At 52.7% G+C, this 21545-nt stretch overlaps 3 protein-coding genes and 1 long non-coding RNA gene across 9 annotated transcripts in view; all 4 read right to left on the minus strand.

Annotated features, from left to right (window-relative positions):
* Nucleotides 1-224: 224 nt before the first annotated feature.
* LOC101683633 (TAP binding protein) lies at nt 225-8982 on the minus strand. Its single transcript, XM_004770609.3, has 8 exons — nt 8732-8982; nt 8442-8612; nt 7952-8212; nt 2775-3173; nt 2047-2388; nt 1856-1945; nt 1704-1741; nt 225-1339 (listed from the first exon to the last, which is right to left on the minus strand). Exons 1-8 carry the CDS (start codon nt 8766-8768, stop codon nt 1328-1330), a joined length of 1350 nt encoding a protein of 449 aa, XP_004770666.2. The 5' UTR covers nt 8769-8982; the 3' UTR covers nt 225-1327.
* Nucleotides 8983-9137: 155 nt separating this feature from the next.
* Nucleotides 9138-12790, minus strand: ZBTB22 (zinc finger and BTB domain containing 22). Of its 2 annotated transcripts, none has more exons than XM_045074683.1 (2): nt 12643-12790; nt 9138-11717 (listed from the first exon to the last, which is right to left on the minus strand). In XM_045074683.1, exons 1-2 carry the CDS (start codon nt 12708-12710, stop codon nt 9737-9739), a joined length of 2049 nt encoding a protein of 682 aa, XP_044930618.1. In that variant the 5' UTR covers nt 12711-12790; the 3' UTR covers nt 9138-9736. The 2 variants fall into 2 exon arrangements, with proteins under 2 accessions (XP_044930618.1, XP_044930619.1); XM_045074684.1 differs by lacking the exon at nt 12643-12790 and adding an exon at nt 12418-12597.
* A 375-nt stretch (nt 12791-13165) lies between these two features.
* Nucleotides 13166-17653, minus strand: DAXX (death domain associated protein). 4 transcript variants are annotated; one of them, XM_004770615.3, is made up of 8 exons: nt 17546-17653; nt 16392-16648; nt 15406-16237; nt 15060-15274; nt 14683-14887; nt 14055-14529; nt 13650-13872; nt 13166-13434 (listed from the first exon to the last, which is right to left on the minus strand). In XM_004770615.3, exons 2-8 carry the CDS (start codon nt 16596-16598, stop codon nt 13375-13377), a joined length of 2217 nt encoding a protein of 738 aa, XP_004770672.2. In that variant the 5' UTR covers nt 16599-16648; nt 17546-17653; the 3' UTR covers nt 13166-13374. The 4 variants fall into 4 exon arrangements, with proteins under 4 accessions (XP_004770672.2, XP_004770671.2, XP_004770668.2 ...); XM_004770614.3 differs by having other exon boundaries at nt 16392-16651; XM_004770611.3 differs by having other exon boundaries at nt 16392-16581; nt 17546-17613.
* A 504-nt stretch (nt 17654-18157) lies between these two features.
* The window catches only part of LOC123390642, a 42266-nt gene continuing 38878 nt past the window's right edge, over nt 18158-21545 (minus strand). For both annotated transcript variants that reach the window (XR_006605180.1, XR_006605179.1), the window contains one exon: nt 18158-18629. This is a non-coding gene — a long non-coding RNA (uncharacterized LOC123390642). The remainder of the gene's footprint in view (nt 18630-21545) is intronic.

The following is a 21545-nucleotide window of genomic DNA, read 5'->3' on the forward strand; positions in this document are numbered from 1 at the left end:
GCGCTGGTATGCGTGCTCCCTTCAGCTTACCCGCGCCCCACCGAAGCCTGCTGCTAGAGGGCGTCCTGCCCGCCTTGAGTGGCGCTCGACCCGCAATGTTCCGGAGGGTTGGGTGTCGCCAAAGCATTTGAGAGGTCGGAGGTGATTGGAAGGGACCAGAGGTGGCTATAAGAGTCTTGTGCTTGCTTGCAAAGGGGACCCGTGGGGTAGAATGAGACACCCTGTTGGGAGCACTAGAACACAACTTTATTCCCACACGATTAGATCGCTTTCCGCGTGGGTCTAGCCGACCGTCCGCCCCCTCGGAGGTCCCCAGGCCAGCTGCCGCTTCCTTCATCCTGTAGTTCTTTGGTCGAACACCTGCTTTTAAATTCTTAGGACGAGAAAAGGACTAATTGCTTGTGTTGAGCGCCCTCCAGTGGGCGCCCGGCCCTCTGCCGGATCGGGGACACGCCAGGGGACAGACAGGCACGTTCCTGCAGTCAGGCAGGGAAGACAGGCATCTGACAAGGAATCGCACAATCACTTAAATACAACTGTGGTGAACCGCACGAAAGGGACAAGGGTTGGTCTGAGGGAATAACGAGGCTGACCTGGCCTGGAGCCTAAGAAGGGCGAGGGTGGAACAGACAAAGGGAACAGACCGGGGAAGGTGGGAGCCATTGGAAAAAAAGAAAATTGACATCGGTGTGACACTGAAATAAGGGCTAGAGGGTACCAGGTAGGATTGAAGAGGCAAGTGGTGGCTCCAGAACGGGAGTTGCCTAGGCCAGGACAGGAAATGGATTTGGTTTCTAGAGCACTGGTTCTCCAAGTGTGGCCCTTGTCCTCGAGGTCCTGGAGACTATTTCCATGGGTGTGCGAAGTTAAGGCTATTCATAACAATACTGCGTTTTTCACTTTCTCCAAAATATCGTACCACTAGAGTTTTCCAGAAGCTGTCTACTGACATCATTGTCCTCACAGCTAAAAGAACGCAGGCTTGCTTACTAAGCAATTGATGCTACTAGAACTTACTAAATAGCATAATTTACTAAGTTCTAGTAGCATAAATATCTCTAGTTTATCACCCACATAACCAAAAGCTCTCTAGCATTCTTGACAATCCTTAGGCAGGCCTGAGATGAAAAATTTTTGAGAACCACTGCCTTAGGGCTCTAAGAAAGGAAATGCTGTAGGTCTGTGTCCTTCGAAAAAGCATTCCAGCTGCTCTGTGGAGAGAGGGTGGAGAGAGCATAAGCAGATGATGGTGTAGTATTTGGGGGTGCTACTGCAGTAACTCAGGCCAGAGATGATGGCGGCTTCCCCAGGATGGTGATGAATGCCCTCACTGTACTTTCTGGAAGAGAAATAAAAAAGGAAGTGAGGCATTCCGGGTTTTAGAAGACGAGGTGAAATGCTCATGATTGGTCCAGAGATAAATGAACCCTCATGGGCACAGAGGGTGGCAGGAGAACAGGGCTCCTAGTTTCTGTGGGTTTTCTGGCTGGCAGACACTGGGCGGAGTGCTTTAGCCTAAGTAATTTTTTTCATCCTTAGGCTCAAGGAAACTGAGGTGTTAAGTAGAACATTCAAAGTGGCAGGAGTTAACCCAGGTCTGTGAGAATTCCAAATCCAGGGTGGAGTTTGCATGAGGAGTCCCTGGGTGAGGAATTATAGAGAGGCTCAAATGGGAATGGAAAGAAAAGAAAGAGGACTGTTACCTTCTCCTCTGAATCCTTCAAAGTGGACTTGTAGGCAACTGTGGAGAGAGATTGAGAAGGGATGGTATGAAGTAGTGGTAGGGTAGAGGGATAGGTGGCAGGCTACTGGGAGTAGGCAGGGACTGTCACTGTGGCCATGAGGGTCAACTTACCAGCCCAGCCCAGTGCTTTGATGAGCCCAAGGAGGAGAAAGGCAGACAGGAAGAGGCCCACACCATCCTCTAGTGAGGGCCCAGAGAGACCTGGCAGGTGGAAGGGGGGACAGTGAACTCAGTATCTTCCCAGGTGCCAACATCCACCCCCACCCTACCCCTGGCAGCTCCATCCTCCTCCTGACTCCTACCTGCCACCTCCAGGGTGACCTCAGCACTGCGCCCCAAGGCGGGCAGAGTGGGGTGGTGGACACGACAGGCATAGCGTGCCCCATGGTGTTTGGCCGTGACCGGGATGGGCTGCAGGTGCGCGGAGAGGCTGACAGAGCCATCTGAGTGGTGGCGCAGGGCAGAGAGCCACCTCTGCCCCTCGGCCTTCTGAAAGCTGCCCTCTGGGCCGCCCCGGAGCTCCCATTCCACCTCCAGGCCCTTGGAAGGATAGTAGTGGGACACATGGCAGACCAACTCAGGGGGTGCCTCCCCGGGGGGAGCCCATACAAGAGGTGCCGGCATCAGGGAGACTTTGGGGGGCTCTGGGGAGAAAACAGGAAAGGAACACGGGGGGAATCAGTCCATGTCTGTCCTCCCTCAGAGACCCTTAGTTTGCCCTATGCTCTCCCCCAAACTGAGATGGGTTTGAATTTTTTTTCTTCCAAGATGGGGAACCTGCTGTCTTCCCACTGGTGCTTCATCGGAAACCCCATGCTAAAAGCCTCATTCTCAGGGATGTGCTATTCTTCAGATATGAGAACCTTCATCCCCATCACTCAGATTCCCAGGGACCTCCCCCCACTGCCCCTCTGACTCCGAGAGACCCCCATCTGCCTCCTGCCACTCATGCAGCACCGTCTTCTTTGCCATCATGGTGTTGATCCCTGTGCCCACCGTTGACCCGTGGGGATCCCTATACCCAACTCACTCTGTACAGCAAGCTCCAGGGTGACCTGCCCTTGCAGGTACGGCAGGTGTATAGTGGCGAGATAGGCACCCTCCTGGAAGGGCCGTACTTCAGGCAGCCAGAGGGTCCCATTTCCAGTCCACGGACCCCACGGCTCATCATCATCCCAGGCGGCAAATGCCACGGCCCCCTCTTGGGGAGTTGGCATCTGTTCACACAGCCCTGGAGTTGCAGCCAGGAGCAGGTGCCCCTTTCCCAGGTGCTGGTGTCGCCACTCTAGCCCAAAGGGAGGGGGACCTGGGGCCAGAGATGTAGCAGCCTCAGAGGTGGGGGGCATGTAGGCAAAGTTCAAGTCCAGCAGAGCATCTTGTCCCAGCTGGATCCGAGGGACGGGGCTGTGGGTGAGGACAGTCAGCACAGCTGAGGAAGTTGAGGAGCGGAGAGAGTGGAAGGGGCAGGAGGGACAGAAAGAACGGGAAAAAAAATAGAGAAATAGAATTATAGGGAGGACCCAACTCAAGTTCACCCACCCCTCAGAGGATACCTCCTTTTCTGATACCCACCACCTTCTAGTCCTCCCTGCAAATCTCCCTTTGTTCTGGGCCTGCATGGGACCCAGGGTGGCTAAGAGTGAGCAGACAGGTCCAGAACAGGGGCAATGAGTGGGCACAGCCGTTGAAGGCTGGTCTGAGCACAGAACCTGCTCAAGTTCTGGGGTCTGTGGGCTGAGTGCACTTCTGACACAGCCTGAACCAGTCCCGTCTCCATGCCCCACACTTAAAGAGCCAGGCCTTTCTTGGTTTGCTCGAGAAGGCTGGGATAATTCAGGCTATCAATCCTCTGGTGCTGTGCAGAGCACTTACTGACTCTGGAAGGTTCTGGCTCTAGCCTAGACCTGGACACAGACCTCTATGCTCTGCTGAGACAGGGGATGCTAATTAAGTTCCTGGAGCTGGGCCACACTGGTTAATCCCTACTCTCCCACTATTTATACAGCCCCATGGGCTGGTTGTTTCACTTTGCCATGGCTCAGCTTAGTCTCCTAAATAATGAGATAATAATGATGGTAATAGTACCTATCTCATGGGGTTGTCATGAGGTTTAAATCATTTGGTGCCTCTTGCTACCAGATTTATTCAGTTCCAGCACCTGGATAACAAAGACACCTATATCTGGAAGGTGCTTGGAACAGGGCCCAGAATACAGTAAGGCCACCAAAGTGTTTACGGTGATTACATCTAACCGTAATCGTCAGACCAACTTAACGTGCCCCAACTCAACAGCATTTCTGCAGCATTCCCTCACCCCACTACAATGCCCATTCCCCCACCCTAATGAAAGATCACCAGTAGCCCCCCAGACACTAAAGGCAAACACTTGACATCACCAAGACTCGTCCTCCAGTTCTCTCACTCGACTAATATTTACTGAACACCTATGATGTTCAAGGTAGAGGACAGAGCGGTGAATGAGACATGGACTGCCCTCAAGTTTCTTATGGTCTCGTAAGGGAGACAAAGGAGCAAACTGGCAAATATAACGTACCATGGGCTGCCCCCACCAGGCACTAATTCAATCTTCCTGAGAGATCCCACCTCTGTCTCCAGCTCAAGTTCTCACCAAGATACCTAAGGACAATTACAACCTCCTCTCAGGTCTTCCTATCCTCAGTCTCCCTCTTCTTCAATTCATCGTCCACGCTGGAGCCACACAGTGTGGCTACACGTCTGAGTCAGTCACATGCCTGTTTAAAAAACCCAGCTACCAACGAAGCGGGCGACTAAGGCACAAGCTGGAGCTCAACGAGCCAGGCTCAATCCCCAGCCTGGCTTCTTACAAGCTGGTAGTTCTTGGACAAGTTCCCCAAGTGCTCTGTCTCAGATCTCTTCATCTGTGATCTGGGAAGGATATCAGTACCTCGTTCTTTTGGTTGTTGACAGGAATAAATGAGGTTATGCCAATAAAATGCCAGGACCTGGCTATAGAAAGTTCAGTAAATGTTAGGTGTTGCTATTTTCAGTACAGCCATCATCCTCCTCACGGTCTTGCTGGGTATCTCAGGAAAATCATTCAAGCTCTATTTCTCTCATCTGCTCAATGATCTGATCCTTGCCTACCTTTGTAAGAATCAAGTAAAATAGCAGGCTTTTGGGAAAATGACAGGCGTGTATGTGCACATGCAGATATGCACACCTACACACAAAACTTCTGATGATTCACTGTCACCTATAAAGCCCAGATCTCAGGGCATGTGATAACCTAGCCCCCAACCCACCCTCCCAGACTTCTCTTGCACCCCAAGAACCAGCTCCAAAGAATCCCTTTCTGGGTCTAGTAGAAACTCTAATCATTGGGCCTTTCTTTGCTATGGTCATAAGGGTCCTTCAGGTCGCTCTCCATTGTCTCCCAAATATTTAAATACTCCATGTCCCTCAAGGTCAGTTCTCCTGCTCCTTCTTCCCAGAAATGTTGGTCCTTCACATAAAAGTATTACGTAGTTTTCAACTGTGATTATGTAATTTTTAATCGTAGCTTCTGAGCCCCACAAGATGAAACTTCTCTCGACCTCATGGGACAGTTTTTGTTCACTAAGGTAAAAAGGTAGGGCGTTCACTTCATTTATCAAAATCCAGAAACATACTTTTGAACTGTTAAAAACGATCCACAAGATTAATAAAATCTGAAGGTTTTATGGCTTAATTTAACCCTTAACCTAACAGAAGTCTTTCACATTGGTTGAAGGAGCAGTTTTAGATGTGCATCCCACAAGCAGGACTCCAAGAAATTCAAATATAAATGCAACAGACCCAGAACCCCAAGGAAACTCATACCTGTTTCTATAGCTTGCGTTATATAGGTTTTTGCTTTTCTGTTAATAAACTGAATGGTAGGGGCACTTGGGTGGCTCAGTCGGTTAAGTGTCTGCCTTCAGCTTGGGTCATGGTCCCAGGGTCCTTAGATCGAGCCCCATGTCAGGCTTCCTGCTCTGCAGGGAGTTGGCTTCTCCCTCTCACCCTGCCAACTGCCCCCTGCTTGTGTTCTCTCAAATAAATAAATAAAATCTTTAAAAAAATAAAATAAAGTGAATGGTAGTAATTATTATAAAGCATTACTGAAAAAATTTAAGTCCAAATCTAATCAAGTTTCTAGATCTATCCAATTCAAAGGAAGTATGGAAGGAAAAGGAACAAGGAGGAAAATGACACAATGAGGAAACACTCGGCCAAATACAGAATATGGGGAGTTTTACAGGACAAGTGACAAGCCAAGAGCCTTTCAGGAGTTCAGGGCAATTACAGAATAATGGAGACTTAAGAGACAAAACTGTTATGGACTTCATGTCTGGGGTACCCCCGCCCAAGTTCATTTGTTAAAGCCTTAACCCCCAATGTGACTATACTGTTGACCCTTGAACAACACAGGTTTGAACTGTGAGGGTCCACTTATATGCAGGTTTGGTTTTTTTAACAGTACAGTAATATAAATGTATTTTCTCCTCCTTGTGATTTTCTTTTCTTTGTGATAAATTTTCTTAACATGTTTTCTCTAGCTTACTTTAAGAACACAGTATGTGGGGCGCCTGGGTGGCTCAGTGGGTTAAGCTGCTGCCTTCGGCTCAGGTCATGATCTCAGGGTCTTGGGATCGAGTCCCACATCGGGCTCTCTGCTCAGCAGGGGGCCTGCTTCCCTTCCTCTCTCTCTGTGATCTCTTCCCTTCCTCTCTCCTATTGTGATCTCTCTCTGTCAAATAAATAAATAAAATCTTAAAAAAAAAAAAAAGAACACAGTATGTAATACATACAACACATGAAATATGTGTCAATCAACTGTTTAAATTTCAGTAAGGTTTCCAGTAAACAGTAAGCTATGAGTGGTTAAATTCTGGGGGAGTCAAGTGTATGCAGATTTTTGACTGCTAGGGGCGGGGTCAGGACCTGTGACACCCCCCCACCCCCCCCATCCCAACCCCCCCAGCTGCAGCCCACCACTCCTCCACACACAGTTGTTCAAGGGCCAACTGTATTTGGAGATACGGGCTGGAGAAGAGCTACTCTCCCGACAAAGAGCAGTTTGCCTCTGCCCCTGCCTAGGATGGGGCCTGGGAATTAAATGGCCACATAGGTAGAGGTGATGAATGGGTGCTGAGTCCCTTTCCCTGGTCCTGGGGTGATTCACTCTGGGTGGCAGGATGGTGGTCCTGGGGAAGGGAGAAGGGAGGGTTGGCCGGCCAGTTGTGCTGTGTTGTTTACAAAAAAAATGGCACAAGACGCACCTGGCTGGCCCAGTCAGAAGAGCATTGTGGCTCTTGATCTCCAGGTCTTGAGTTTGAGCCCTATATTGTGTATAGAGAGACATCTAAAACTAGGGAAACTTAAAAAACAAAACAAAACAAACCTCACAAGACTGAGGGAAGCCAATGACTCTCCTGGTATCCTACCCCACCCTCTGCTGCCAGAAGGGTGAGCCCCCAGGGACCCCAATCTTGCTTTAACCGCCTACTCCCTCTCAAGCCTCAGCTCGGCAAAGTGCCAGATCCCTGCCCATCAAACCCCGCTGCACCAGCTCCTGAGTGATGCCTGCGGTGGGAGCCATCAGGCCTCCTGTCTTTTCCACACAGGCCAGCTCACCATTTGGTGACCACAGAATCAGTGCGTGCTCACAAGCCATAGGGAAGGGGCTGGCAAGAAGGGTCGACGCACTCGAGTGCAAGAGCCTTTGCCTAGCTAAAGGCCACAGCTCCGGATGTGGGCACAGGTGGGGCTTGGACGCTTGGATGCCAGTTTCGGAAAAAGCGAAAACGCCAAAGATGGCAGTGTCTACCTAGCAAGACACAGGCCTGGGACGAGCGGAGAAAAAAGGTTCCTGCTTCTGAGCTTCTCCCAACCCTATCCCCTTACAAGTTTCTCAAGGTCCCAGAACAGGAAAGTCAGACTTTCTTCAAAGCTTAGCCCTCCAGAACAACACGAAGCCCCGCCCCCTAAAGGGAGGATTGTGATTGTTTGAAACTGGGCAGGAGCGAGAAGAAGCTGTTGAGACCGATTAAACAATCCTAGCCGAACCGCCTCGCCTTTACAAATGAGGAAACTAAGCCCCAACTGGGGAAACGAGTTCACACGGCGAGTCACAGGCTGATCCCGACCCTCAGAATCTACCCACTCTTCTCCACTTCCACCCCCCCTCCGCCTGCCCCTCTCTACCTGTTGCCAAGGTGATGAGTGCAGGCTCGGGCTGAGGCTCGGACTGTACTCTCAGGAGGCTGGAGAGGCGGAAGATCGAACTGGATATGCTGACCATGAGCCAAGTCCCCTCCAGGGACCGCGGGCAGCTCTGCTCCGGGGTCAGGCCCCTGGCCCAATTCGCCGAGGCGGGGAACGGGACGTAGTGGCTCAGCTCGCAGTGGGGCGCGGGGGCGTCCGAGGGGTACCGCCTGAACGCAGCCTGGAGCGCTCCCGCGGGATCTGTGAGCGGGGAGAAGGGAGTTGCGCTGGCAGTCGCCGCCAGGAAAGGGACGGGGAGGGCAGCGTCCCGGGAATCCCGAAGGCACAAACTACCCAGCAGTGGGAGATTTAGAGGTAATCCAGACTTATTTTACACGGGGAAACTGAGGCCCGAGATCACAGCGCGACCTAAAGAGGAGGGGGTTTCGGTGGAAGTGACAGAGTTGAGGGCGAGTCCGTGGTAACTCACCATGCACTTTGAGGTAAAGCTCGGGTTCGAGGTCCGGCCGGGGAGGTGGTGTCCCCGGGCCCTGGCGCAGCAGCAGCGCGGCAGGTTTCTTGGTCAGGCGGCCCCCGCCCGCGTCCTCCACCATCCAGCACTCTATCACCGCGGGTCCCGCCGAGACGGCGGTCACCAAGGCTGGGGGAGAGGGGCGCGAGTGAGGGGGCGACACGCCCCCCGCATCGGGCGCGTGGTGGGCTCACTTCCCTCCACCTCCCCCCATGTTCTTGGGCCTTTGAGTCTCGGGGTTCGCTCACCCAAAGCCACGGCGAGGAGCAGAGACAGGGGCTTCATGGCGCCGCGATCTGCTCAGCCCCGATGCCTCCACTTCTCCCTTTCACTTTCACTTTCCTTGAAAGGCCGGCAGGAGAGGCGGAGGAAGTCCCCTCTCTGGTAGGGTGAGGGCTCGCGGGCGGCAGGTGCTTTCCGCGTTGGCCGGGCGGGGATCCCGAAACAGTAGCTCGGTTCTGGCAAGGGGACCTCGGGCCGGCCCCGCCCTCTTGGACCACACAGCACCACCTGGTCCCGGGGCGCTCCCCAACCCCAGGCTCCTCCTCCCTCCGCCCCCTCCCCCAGACTCTGATTCCCAGAGTTTGGTTACTCCGCCCTCCCCCACCTGCGCCCGGGCCCCAGCAAACACAGAGGGGCTGTTGGTAAGCCGAGTGAAATGACCAATAAATATTTTAATCACCATTTAAAAAAAATAAGATTTAAAATAAAAACCGTGTACTCTTACGACTTACTCCCTCTTCGTCTTCACTCCCTCCTCAATGAGAATACAGCTGGGGGCCCCCAAGGAGGGATAGGAGGGATGAGGGTGGAAATATAGGGCATGTCCTTAGGGAGGTGGGGTAGGTTCTAGGACAAGGGTGGGGCTCAAAGGCCTGGTCCCCACAACAACACAAACACAGACTTCAGGTACAGACTACAACCACCTGACCCTTGACCCTGTGACTCCAGGATGCTCCACGGCCCCCCTTCCCTCCCCCCACCATATGTGCCCTAGTCTGGAGCTGGGGGCTTCAGTGCACCCATCTGAGGGGAAGGGGACTTAGTTCCTTGGATACGTTGTGGGAGAGGGGCTGAGGAACTGACTGGGGTGGCTGATGGTGCAACATGGTTCCCCCCTCCAAAATATATACAAGTCCAGAGAGATAAGGAAGACATTAAGCATGGTGGGAGATCACCTGAGGGCCACAGCAGCCCTGCCTTGTGCCCCCTGCTTCCTCCATCCAGAAAACCACCTCTAGGAGCCCGCCCCTTCAGTTTGTTCCTCCACCTCCACCAAAGCCCATCTCCACCTTGTGCACACTGGGTGGGGACCAGACCCTTCGGCTGGACTGGGGCGTGGCCCCACTCACCTCATCGCCACTGCCCCCGCCCCCACCAGGGGACTCTCTCTTGGGTGGCAGGGCTGGCCCTACTGGGCCCCCAGGTCCAGGCCCACTCCCGCCCCCGCCCAGGCGGTGCCTGCGCTCACAGTGTCCCCGGTGGCGCATGAAGCTGTCTCGCCACATGAACTTCTTGGCGCAGACACCACACTCGTAGGGTTTGAGGCCTGTGTGCGTCTTCATGTGCTCGGTCAGGTGGTGCTTCATCTTAAACTTTTTGTTGCACACGGGGCAGTCAAAGGGCCGCAGGTTGAGGTGCATATTCACGTGCCGATCGCGCATGCTCTTGTGGGAAAAGGCCTTCCCACAGTGGCACAAAAAGATCTTATTCCCATCCCCACTGCCTGTCCCTCCAGGGGTCCCCCCAACACCACTCGGCATGCCCAGGGCCCCGGCCGAGGTGCCCCCCAGGGTCACCGCCCCATGTTCAGCTTGGTTCCCAGGTGGCTGTCCTGGAGCCTGTGAGGAGGAGGAGGAAGATGAAGACGATGGGAAGACTAGGATCTGATTGCCCTGCATGTCCAGGGGAAGCAGGGGCCTCGGAGGGTGGGAGGGGGCGTAAGAGGAAGGAGTTGGCCCCCCTGAATCATCAAGCCCAGCCCCAGGACCCCCACCCTCATAGGAGCCAAAGTCATTGGAAGACTCACAGAAATTGACCTGCTCCTCTCCCTTGTCCGGAGGTTCAGTTAGGGTCCGGACATCACTTATGCTAAGGGTAGCCTCGGGTCCTCCAGCCTCGGGAACCCTGGAGCCACCCCCCAGCTCTTCATCTTCATCATCCTCACAGGTCAACACCAGGTCTTCCTCCTCCTCATCCTCTTCCAGATCTGGGTCTTGGGGAACCAGGGGTGCTGGTGCTGGGCTGTTTCCACCCCGCTTCACGTATACCCAGTGCTTCTGTGGCATGATGCTGGGTGGTGCGTAGGTAGGCCGCCGGAGCCCAGCCCCGGGAACCACAGCACCCCTCCCATCGCCACCATCGTCGCAAAGCTCATCTGCCTCCAGCAGCAGCTTCCCCGAGGTGGCTCCCCCACTGCCAACCACAGGGGCTGGGAATACAGGGCCACCTCCTCGGCGCTCCCCGCTGCCCACTGCAGAAGCTGCAAATGCCTCTTGGGAGGAAGAGGAGAAATCAGTGGACTCCCGGGGGCTGAAGTAGTTGCTGCTGCTGGGGGACTGATTCTCACTGGCCCGGCTGGAGGCATGAGAGCGCACAGAGCCCATGGTGGCGGGGCCCACAGTGGCCCCACTCCCTGATGGGAGCCCAGCCCCAGGGACAGTGGCAGAGGTGGCTGCGGCAGTGGTGGCGGTGGTGCTGGTTGCCGAGGCCCGGCCTTCACGGAGGAGTTCGGTGCACTTATCCACGATGTGCCACATTTGGAGCACCGACCCCACTGTGAGGAAGTTGACAATGTCAGCAGCAGCCATGCTGAGGCGGCCAGTGTAAGCCGAAGCCAGGACAGTCTCGAAGGCGCCTGGGTCCATGACGCTGGGCAGTGAGATGGAGGTCATGCCCTTGAGTAAAACCTGGTCGTGGAAGTAAGGGGAGGAGGCAGCCAGGACAGCACGATGAGCCCTGAACTCCCGGCCCTGCACTCGGATGGACACATCGCAGAGCTGGCCCTGTAGCCGCTGCTGATTGAGGGACTCCAGGAGGGCACTGGTCACCTCAGGGAAGGACACGTGTACCACCGCAGCTGCAGGCAGGGGCAGTGGGGGTGGGGCCAGTGACAGAGGCAGGGGCAGTGCTGCCCCACTGGGAGAGAGAGGAGATGGTTCCATGGCGTGGAGGGAGGGGGTACCCCCCCAGCCACAGGAACAAGGGGAAGGAGGAGGGCGGCCGGGGGGGTCTCTGGGAAGAAAAAGAGAGAAGAATGATAACATCTCATAATGACAAAGTCCTTCCCTTTACAGTTTAAAAACATGTTCACACCCTTTATCTAACTGATTCCCCACAATAGCAATGTAAGGTAGGTATCCCTCTCAACCCTATTTGATAGATAGCAAACTAAGGTTCAGAAGATTAGGAGACTATCCAAGATCACACAGCCAGTAAGTGACCATGTCAGCAAACGCATAAGTCCTGACTCCAAATCCACTGCTCTTTCCTTGGAGATTAGAGAAATAAGGTGGTCTTGGGGAGTGGGGTGCCTCTCCTCGTAATTTCCCATTTGCCTGAGAACCTGACTTTCCAACATTTACCTTATTGGTGTTTTGCACCCTTTTATTGGGAGGGGGGCACGTCTGCTCCTGTACTGAGAACCATCCCCCTCTTCCTGTGTTTTTTAGCCTATCCACCCCACCCCCAGCACGTTCTCGAGCCAAGGCCCCCTTTGCCCCCGGGCTTACCTCTAGCCCCGCCCCTTCAAGACACGCCCCTTGGCCCTTTCGGCCCCACCTCTTCAAGACCCACCCCCGTGGCTCTCTCGGCCCCGCCCCTTGCCTACCCCCGCCCACACAGGACCCCGCCCCCCTCTGCTCCGCCCCAAGCGCTACTTCGACCTCCTCTCCCACCCGGAAGGCGCCCCCCAACCCCGCGCGTCCCCGCTTACCGGGCCGCGCGCCCCCGGGCCCCCCCGCCCCTCACTCGGCGGCCAGAGCTGCAGCCTGGGCCCCTCCCGCCGCCATCTTGCGCCGACTCCCTCCGCCCTCCGCCTCCGCTCCGCCTCCCGCCCCTCCGGCTTTAAAGGCACAGGCGGGCACCCCCGCCCGTGCCGCTGGGCGATGCTTGGCCGACTCGGACACTTCTCCTTTAAAGAACAGAGGTCTCATTCCACCTTAAAGGTAATAGGCCTCTTCCGCTGCTGAAGAACTCAGGACTTGGTGGTTTGGCCGAAGCATTCATTTCCCTTTAATTCTGCAAGCCTGTCCTTCCCATTGGCCAAGGGCCTTGGCCATCGCTGCTTAGGCTCCGCCCCTGAACTGTGGCCACTAGCGGGTTTGCACGATCTAATTGCCCTGCTCTCCTGGCTTCTGACTGTCCCCCTGAAACCCCGCCCCCTTCCTCCAGGCACGGATTGGCCAAATAACCTTGAATCGGCCCCTGATTGGCCTTTTTACTCCTACCGCTCAAAGTGAGAAAGTAAAGCGTATTTCGGACGCCCAAGCACTTTTTTTTTTTTTTCCAGTGCCTGGCAGAGGGCAAGGGGAAGGCCTGAGGGTGAGAGAACTCCGAGAGAGGCGATCTAAGGGCAGGCTACAAAGGACAGCTCCAAGGTGTTGCCCGGGGTCAGGGAACCCTGAACCTGAGAACAGCTGGTGCCAAGCATTGAGTATGGAAGGAAAAGGAAAAGACAAGGATACAATAAGAAAAGAACTTTATTGTTTATTAATGTTTCTGTGTAAAACTTAAGTTTTTGTTGTTTTTTTGTTTGTCTGTTTTTTTAAAAGAAACATCACCAAAAGGCGATTAGCTCAGTCAATCCCTTCCTCAGTGATCAGCTTTCCACCATCCTCCAAATACTATCCCAAAACATTTTGTTGGAAGCTGGCAGTGGGAGGAGAGGCAGCTAATCAGAGTCTGAGAGCACGATGATCTCCTCAGGATCGCACTGTGTGGCCACACTCATCTGCAGGGGAGTGAGAGATGGAGTCAGAAAGAGAGGTCTGTCTGGAATATAGGGGGAGTAGAAGCAGAGGGAAGGACTTAACAGAGATTAAAAACAGGGGTGAGGAAAAAGGAAGAGAGAGGATGTGGTGCATGTAATATTCAGATGGAACACCTGAAACTAAAACAGACAACGAAAGAGAATTAAGTTAGGGAAAAACTGCCTCCCCCTCTTACCTTGTAAGTACCAGGCCGGGAGGGTAATGAATGGGGGGTTTGGGACAACCGGGCTGGAGATGGGCTACAGAGTGAGCTGGTCACCAGGCCATGGCTAGGAGAGTCCACCCTTGTGGAGGAATCAGCAACTGGGGCCATGGAAGTCAGGGGAGAAGGTGGGCTAGACAGGGTAGGTATCTTCTTCCCATTCTTCTCATGCACTGCCCTTTGCCTTTCCACATAGCTAGGGACAGAAACACAAATATGTAGGGGCGGGGGTTATGGAGAGCCTGAAGCTGAAGGGGTCTCTCCCAGCAGACCCAGCATCCAGTCTCTCCCAGCACACCCAGTTCCACAATATTCCTCTCAGAAAGCCCCCTGTAATCTCTTCTTAGCCTCCCTCCTCCTCGTCCTTCTTGTTGTTACCTGTTTCCTAATGGCCCTGCTCCAATCTGCTTCTCCTTCCGAGACTTCTTGCAGGGGGGACAGGAATCTCCCCAGGTATGAGGAGACACACCTCCATTGAAGGAAGTGGAGGTGACCATGGCTGCTCCATTCTCCAGGACAGTGGTGAGGGGGTCCTCTGATTGCTTCCTGGAAGAGGAAATGTCCCTCTCCTCAGGGGAAGGGGTGGTATCCAGGGGCAAGGCTTCAATCTCTAGCTCAAAGAGCTGAGACACAGGACTCTCTTCCTCCAGGGGTAACTCCTCAAGGGGTTCTTCATTGCTTTCAGCATCTATGCTGGAGGGGGCCAAGGGCTCTTCTGACAGTGAGGATGGTGACACTATGAGTCCTTTGTTTTGCTGCTCTCCTGCAGACCTGCTGATCCCTCTGCTAGGTTCCAGATTCTTTTCAGTGGATATCTGTTGTGGGGACATAGGGCTCTTGTCTCCATTCTGACCTGGAAAAGAAGAAAAGAGGGGCGAGGTAGCATGAGAACTTGGAGAATGAATACTGCTGAGAGTAAGAGGAGGAAGGGAAGGGTCTCAAACAGGTGGCTCATATCTAACAGAGAAGAGGGAACTGACACAGGAGGAGACTGTTCTTGACATACCTGCTTCCTCCTCCTCCTCCTCTTCATCGTCCCCCTGACCTTCCTGCATCTGTTCAAGATCCTCCTCTTCTTCAGAATCTGTGGCCTCTTCTTCTTCCTCTTCCTCCTCCTCTTCCTCTTCCTCATCACTTTCCCCATCTTCTTCATCATCACTCTCAGGCTTGGAGGTGGTAGGGCACTCCTGGGATGCCATTCCACTAGGGCCCTGGGGGACAAAGGAGTTCCTCTAAGGAATCCCTTGCCCCAGAGGGTCTGGTTCTTGTGTTCCTTTTGCACTCTTCCCCCTCAGGGGACAGGGGGTGGATGCAGGGGGAATCTCTGCTGGCCCGTGCAAGGGAAGGACAAAGTCTGTCTGAAGGGTTTTATCCCTTCCATACCTCACCAGAATCCAGGGAGGCTTTGGGGGGGTCTGCAGTGTGGGAAGAGGTAGCTTGAGGAAGCCGAGCTCTTCTCTTCTGTCGCTCGCCCTCCTCACTCTTGTCTTGCATCATTGCATATTTGGAGATGACCTCATCCAGCCGGCTCATAGCCAAGCTCCGGTTTTCTCGCAGGCGCCGGGCTAGGGCAGGATCCGACAGTGCCGGGTCAATGCCTACGTGGGAAGATATAAAGTCAGAGTACTCAGCCCAAACCCTAGAAGACGGGATGGGACTAGTAAGATGCCCCCCTCCACTAAACATCTGACATAGAAGGGTTACCGACAGGCATCTCACTAATCCCTACCTGGCCTATAGTCATCTGTGAGGTGACAGCCAAAGTTATAGATGAGATCAAGGTGGCGTCGCTCCTGTAACCTGATGCCCACATCTCTGAAGGCATCCTGAGCCATAAGCTGGAGCTGCTGTCGGGGGAGGCCAAGGCTGTGCCGAGCAGCTGCCTTCTCCACGGCCCGCAGCACATCTCCATAGTCAGGGAAGGTATCTGGCCCCGGTTTGTTGATGAGCCTCTCAATGCGCCTGTTGACCTCTGGGTAGCGGGTGCCACGGTAGGGGATGCGCTGCTCTATGACACGGCCGGTCAGGGAAGAGCAGTCTTTGAGCTCACACAGCCGCCCGAAGAGGCGGATCAGCTTACGCTTCAACCTCGCTTCCTGCAGGTACGTGGAGTCAGGGTCGTCCAATTCTGAGAGATCCAACTCCTTTTCCTGCAGCCGCCGGATCTCTGCCACATAGAGCGCTAGCAGCTGCTCCAAGCGCTGGATCTGCCGCCGGGAACCACGGGTCCTTGGGGCCTCAGAGGCAGTGGTCTCGGCATGTGTGGGGTCCGAGGAGGGGTCTGTGGGAGGGTTATTCCCAGAGGGTTCACTAGAGGTGGTGGCAGCAGGGGCCAGGTTCAGCTTCTTCTTGGCTGAATGGGCCTTGAGAACAGTGCAGAGCTCATTAATGTAGACATAGAGCTTAGCTGGCCGACTCTGGGCCCGAGAGAGGACCCGAGAGAGGATGTTGCAGAACTCCGCCGAGGCCAAAAACAGAGAGTGGGCACGCTGCTGCCGGCTATAGAGGAATGGGACCACCTCAGGGTGGTCTGCTGTCTGCGTCTTACACAGTTCAAGGAACTAGAGGGTTCAGAGGAAGAAGGGAGGGGGAAAAAGACAAGGGGAGGGGTTGAGAAAAAGAAGGTAAGGCGGGGTTAGTGGGGAAGAAAGGACAGGAGAGCCAGTCAGCCATCCCCCTCCCTGGGGCACAAGAATCTTCTCCCCTAAAGCTCACCTCTTCAAACAGCTTCTCATTCTCCAACTTGTAGCATTTCTTGCCGCCAGAACTACTGCTTCCTCCAGCCCCATGGGGCTGGGAGGAGCCAGGGGCTTCTGCCCCGGGTGAGGCCGGATTGGGGGGTGGGTGGGAGGGCCCTGGCTGAGCAGCTGCTTCATCTTCGTCATCATCATCCAGCACGATGATGCTGTTAGCGGTGGCCATGGGGGGATCAAATCCCCCGGAGGGAGGAAGTGTTGGGGATTTCGGGATTCCTGCTGGAAGGGGATGGGGCCTCAGAAAGAGCCCCTCCAGCACAGCCCATCCCTTCATCGCACACATTTTCCAGTCTTCTTGGGCTCCACTAACACCCAGCCCTGCCCAACAGTGTCCTCACCGCCTATCTTCAGCAAATATTAGTCCCGGACGCTTTTCTGACCTTTTACTAGGGGAGCCCCAAACCACCTGAAAACCTTAAGTTCCTCGCTCCCAGCTCCACCCCTCCTGTCGATATCCTGTCTCTGGTTCGTTTCCCTACTATCATCTCATACTTGCCAAGTTGATTCTTCCAACCCCTGAACCACCTTCCTCATTGCACTCTGGATTTCCTGACATTCCCTCACACAGACACCACACCCCCATCAGCACCACCTCCCGAGCCTTCCCCCCCTTCGCTCTCAAGCACGTCAAATCCACACCCTCACCCCATCCTGAAGAATCACCCCCAACTCCGAGACTCTCTGAGGCGAAGAAGGTTCCCTCCCAACCACCCATTCCCCCTTCGCCTTCCTTAATTATCTTCACACTCCACCCTCTGACGGGTCTCCTCAAACCCGGGCGTTAGGTTGGGAGATCTCACCTCAAGTCCCCTCCCTCTTACCCCACCCGATTTCCCCCATTCTCTCTCTGTGACCTGTAGCCGATTGCGAGCCTAGCGCTGAACTCTCCCGATTCCTCTCTGATCCCAACCCCGCGTCCGACCCCTTCCCCAGAATGAGCTTCCCGCCAAGTCCCCCTCCCCCAGTTCAGTCCCCCGGCCGCCCCACTCCCCTTCAGGGATTGGAAGGAAGGTACCACAGCCTGCCCCTCAGACTCAGCGTCCGGGACTCCCCAGTACCTCTCCCTCGACATTCCCGCCCCCGTCTTCGCTCCCCGGACGGTCCGGCCCCCACCTCAGAAACGGTCTCTCGAGGCGACCCTCGCTGCTGATCTCAGAACCTCGCATGGTTCCCTCCGCCTTCCTTCCCCCTCCCACCGCAGGCCCTTCTCTGGACCGGAAGTTGCTGAATTTCCGCCTACAGCTACCTAGACGCGGCCATATTGTCGTACGGCGCGCGGCCCGGCCTCGGCCGGAAGTGGCGGTAGGCCCGCCTCCCACCTCCAAGTATCGCCTACACGGTCTGCGGCCCCCTTTCCTGTGACCAGTAGAGGGAGGGCTTGTCACCTCAGGGCTTCCCAAAGTACGGGGGCGCCATCTTGCCGTACGGTATCGGCTACACCTGAACTCGGGCGCGCCGCCGACGGACCTCTTTTCACCCGGTGCTTTTGCGACTCCACCAATCAGAAACTTCCTGTATCCGGCCTAACCGTCGGCGGGTCGCGTGCGGGAAGGACTGAGCCACCTTTCCAAGTAGGGGAGGGGGAACGGGAAAGGACAGCTAAGAAACTGGGCCCTCCAAGACTGCGCAAGGGTGCAGGGCAGAGCGAGAGTCTCTTAAGAGGGGGGAAAAAAACCCTTTTTCCTTCCGTTAGGCCATTGACCAGCCTTCCGGAGCTACTTTCCTACCTGTCTTGTACCCTGTCCGCGGTTTAATCGGCTGTGCCTGCCCCTTCCCTTCTGCAGGCTGCGCACTCCCTTGCCGCTGTCCAGCAGCTACTTCTACTTCCAGGTTCTTTCCACTCCCAATCGTGAAATCATAACACACCCATACAAATGAGCACAGAGCGCTATACAAATGTGTTGTTATTATTGCTATTGTTGTTGATGTCTCTTTAAGCGCCTCTACGGAACTAGTGACCAAGTAGGTGGCACCTAGGTGGTTTTCCGTTCTTTTCTGGTGGGGGTTCCCGAAGTGTAGGCAGTGATGACCTGGAGGCCGAGCTTCGTCCGGGAGCTCCAGGGCCTTCGGACAGCGATATGGGGCGGGAGCTTTGAGCAGAAGCTGTGCAAATTGCCGCTGTAAGGGCTATCAGATGAAATGAGACTTCTAAAATACCTTGGGTCTCGACTCCTATCCTCCTCTTCCTCTGGGAGAGCTGAAGAAAGAGACAAGAAACTGATTTTGACGCCCGCCTCGTCCTCACGCCCATCTTACTCAACTTCAGAAAGGCCAGAAGGACTCGTGGAGCCCAAGCTGGGTCTAAATGTGAGCTTATGGGGAAGTCAGACTGGTTAACACGGAGATTCCCGTCTCCTGCAACCTTTCACATTCAACAAGTGTCAAGCATCTTGCCACTTTCTAGGACCGCAGAGGTCCTTACATCCCTAAGCTCTCAGAGTACCAAAAGCTCAACCCTCCCTTCCATTAAAGAATCCGACACCATGTCTACACCTATAGTCTTCAAATTAGGGAACACGAGGGTACTTAGACTTAGAGGAGCTGGAGGAATTTAATTTCCAGATTCTCAACTTTTGCAAAATTGGTCTTACTGAGTAAATGCCTGCAGTAGAGATTTTCCCTCTTCCCGTTTCCTTTTCTTATAGACATCGTCCCTCTTAAAGAAAAAAAAAATGCAGTCATACCTCATTTTATTGTGCTTCACAGATATTGTGGAAATTTTTTTTGTTTGTTTTTTATAAGTTGAAGGTTTGCATTGAGCAAATCTTTTGGCAGCATTTTTCTTTTAAAAAATTATTTTTAAGTAATCTCTATGTCCAATGTGGGGCTCAGACTTACAACCCCAAGATCAAGAGTTGCATGTTCTACAGACTAAGCCAGCCAGCTGCCGTATTGGCACCATTTTCTTAACAGCATTTGCTCATTGTGTGTCTCGGTGTCACATTTTGGTAAGTATTGCAATACTTCAAATTTTTCCATTATTTTTATATTTGTTATGGTGATCTGTGATCAGTAGTTTTTGATGTTACTATTGTCATTGTTTTGGAATACCACAAATGACACCCACATAAGACAGTGAACTTAATATTGTGTACCAACCAGCTATTCCCCCACCTCTCTCCCTCTCTTCAGTCTCCCCTATTCTCTGAGACACAATAATATTGAAATTAGGCAAATTAGTAACCCTACGATGGCCTCTAAGTGTGCAAGTGAAAGCAAGAGTCACCTCTCACTTTAAATCAAAAGCTAAAAATTATTAAGCTTAGTGAGGAAGGCATGTTGAAAGCTGAGATAGGCTGAAATCTGGGCCTCTCATGCCAAGCAGTCAGGCTGTGAATACAAAGGAAGAGTTCTTGAAGGAAATTAAAATTGCCTCTCCAGAGAATACATGAATGATCAGAAAAACAGCGTTATTGCTGATATGGAGGAAGCTTGAATGGTTTGGATAGAAGATCAAACCAGCCACAGCCAAACTCTCAGAGGCCCTGACTCTTCAATTCTTTGAAGGCTGAGAGAAGTGAGGAAGCTTCAGAAGAAAAATTTGAGGCTTACAGTGGTTGGTCCATGAGGTATAAGGAAGCCATCTTTATAACGTAAAAGTGCAAGAGGAAACAGCAGGTGCTGATGTAGAAGATGTAGCAAGTTACCTAGCAGACCTAGCTGAGATAATTAAGGAAAGTGACTACACTAAACAGATTTTCAGTGTAGATGAAAGAGTCTTATATTGGAAGAGGATACTATCTAGGACTTTCATGGTTAGTGAAAAGTCAGTGCCTGGCTTCAAATCTTCAACTGACAGGTTGACTCTCTTGTTGAGGGTTAATACAGCTAGGGACATTATGTTAAAGTCATTGCTCATGTGCCATTCCAAAAATCCTAGAGGCCTTAAGAATTACGCTAAATCTACTCTGCCTGTGCTCTATAAATAACCACAAAGCCTGGATGACAGCACATCTCTTGACAACAAAGTTTACTGTTAACATCTACTGCTCAGAAAGATTCCTTTCTGTTACTGCTCATTGAAAATGCACTTGGTAATCCAAGAGATCTGATGGAAATGTACAATGAGATTAATATTGTTTTCATGCCTGTTAAACACAGCATCCATTCTGCAGACCATGGATCAAGGAGTAATTTTGACATTTAAGTCTTATCACTTAAGAATACATTTCATAAGACTATTGCTGGCATACATAGTGATTCTTCTAATGTATCTGGGGGAAGTATATTGAAAACCCTCTTGAAAAATTCATCAATGTAGATGCCATTAAGAACATTCGTGATTCATAGGATGAGGTCAAAATATCAACATTAAGGGGCACCTGGGTGGCTCAGTGGGTTAAGCCTCTGCCTTTGGCTCAGGTCATGATCTCAGGGTCCTGGGATCGAGCCCCACATTGGGCTCTCTGCTCAGCGGGAAGCCTGCTTCTTCCTCTCTCTGACTATCTCTCTGTCTACTTGTGATGTCTCTCTCTGTCAAATAAATAATAAAATCTTTTTTAAAAAATCAACATTAACAAGGGTTTTAAAGAAGTTGATTCCAACCTTCATGAAGGACTTTGAGGTGTTCAAGATGTCAGTGGAGGAAATAACCACAGATGTTGTAGAAATGGATAGAGAACTAGAATCAGAAGTGGAGCCTCAAGATGGGACTGAATTGATTGCAATCACAAGATTAATCTTCAACAGATGAAGGGTTGCTTCTTATGGGTGAGCAAAAAAAAAAAAAGTGTTTTCTTGAGATGAAATCTCTTGGTAAAGATGCTGTTAAGACTATTGAAATGGCAACAAAGAATTTAGAATATTACATAAACTTAGTTGATAAGGTAGCAGCGGGGTTTGAGAGAATTGATTCTAATTTTGAAAGTTCTGTAGGTAAAATGCTAACAAGTAGCATCACAAGCTACAGAAAAATCATTTGTGAAAGAATAGTCAACAGATGCGGCAAACCTCCTTGTTGTCTTAAGAAACTGGCACAGCCATCCTAACCTTGAGCAATCACCACCCTGATCAGTCAGCAGCCATCAGCATCTAGGAAAAGACCCTTCCCCAGCAAAAAGATTAAAACTCCCTGAAAGCTCAGATGATAGCTGACATCTTTCAGCAATAATGT

This window comes from Mustela putorius, unplaced genomic scaffold (assembly GCF_011764305.1).
Source record: "Mustela putorius furo isolate JIRA1106 unplaced genomic scaffold, ASM1176430v1.1 tig00000135_pilon_pilon_pilon, whole genome shotgun sequence".
In the NCBI taxonomy this organism is placed as follows: domain Eukaryota; kingdom Metazoa; phylum Chordata; class Mammalia; order Carnivora; family Mustelidae; genus Mustela; species Mustela putorius.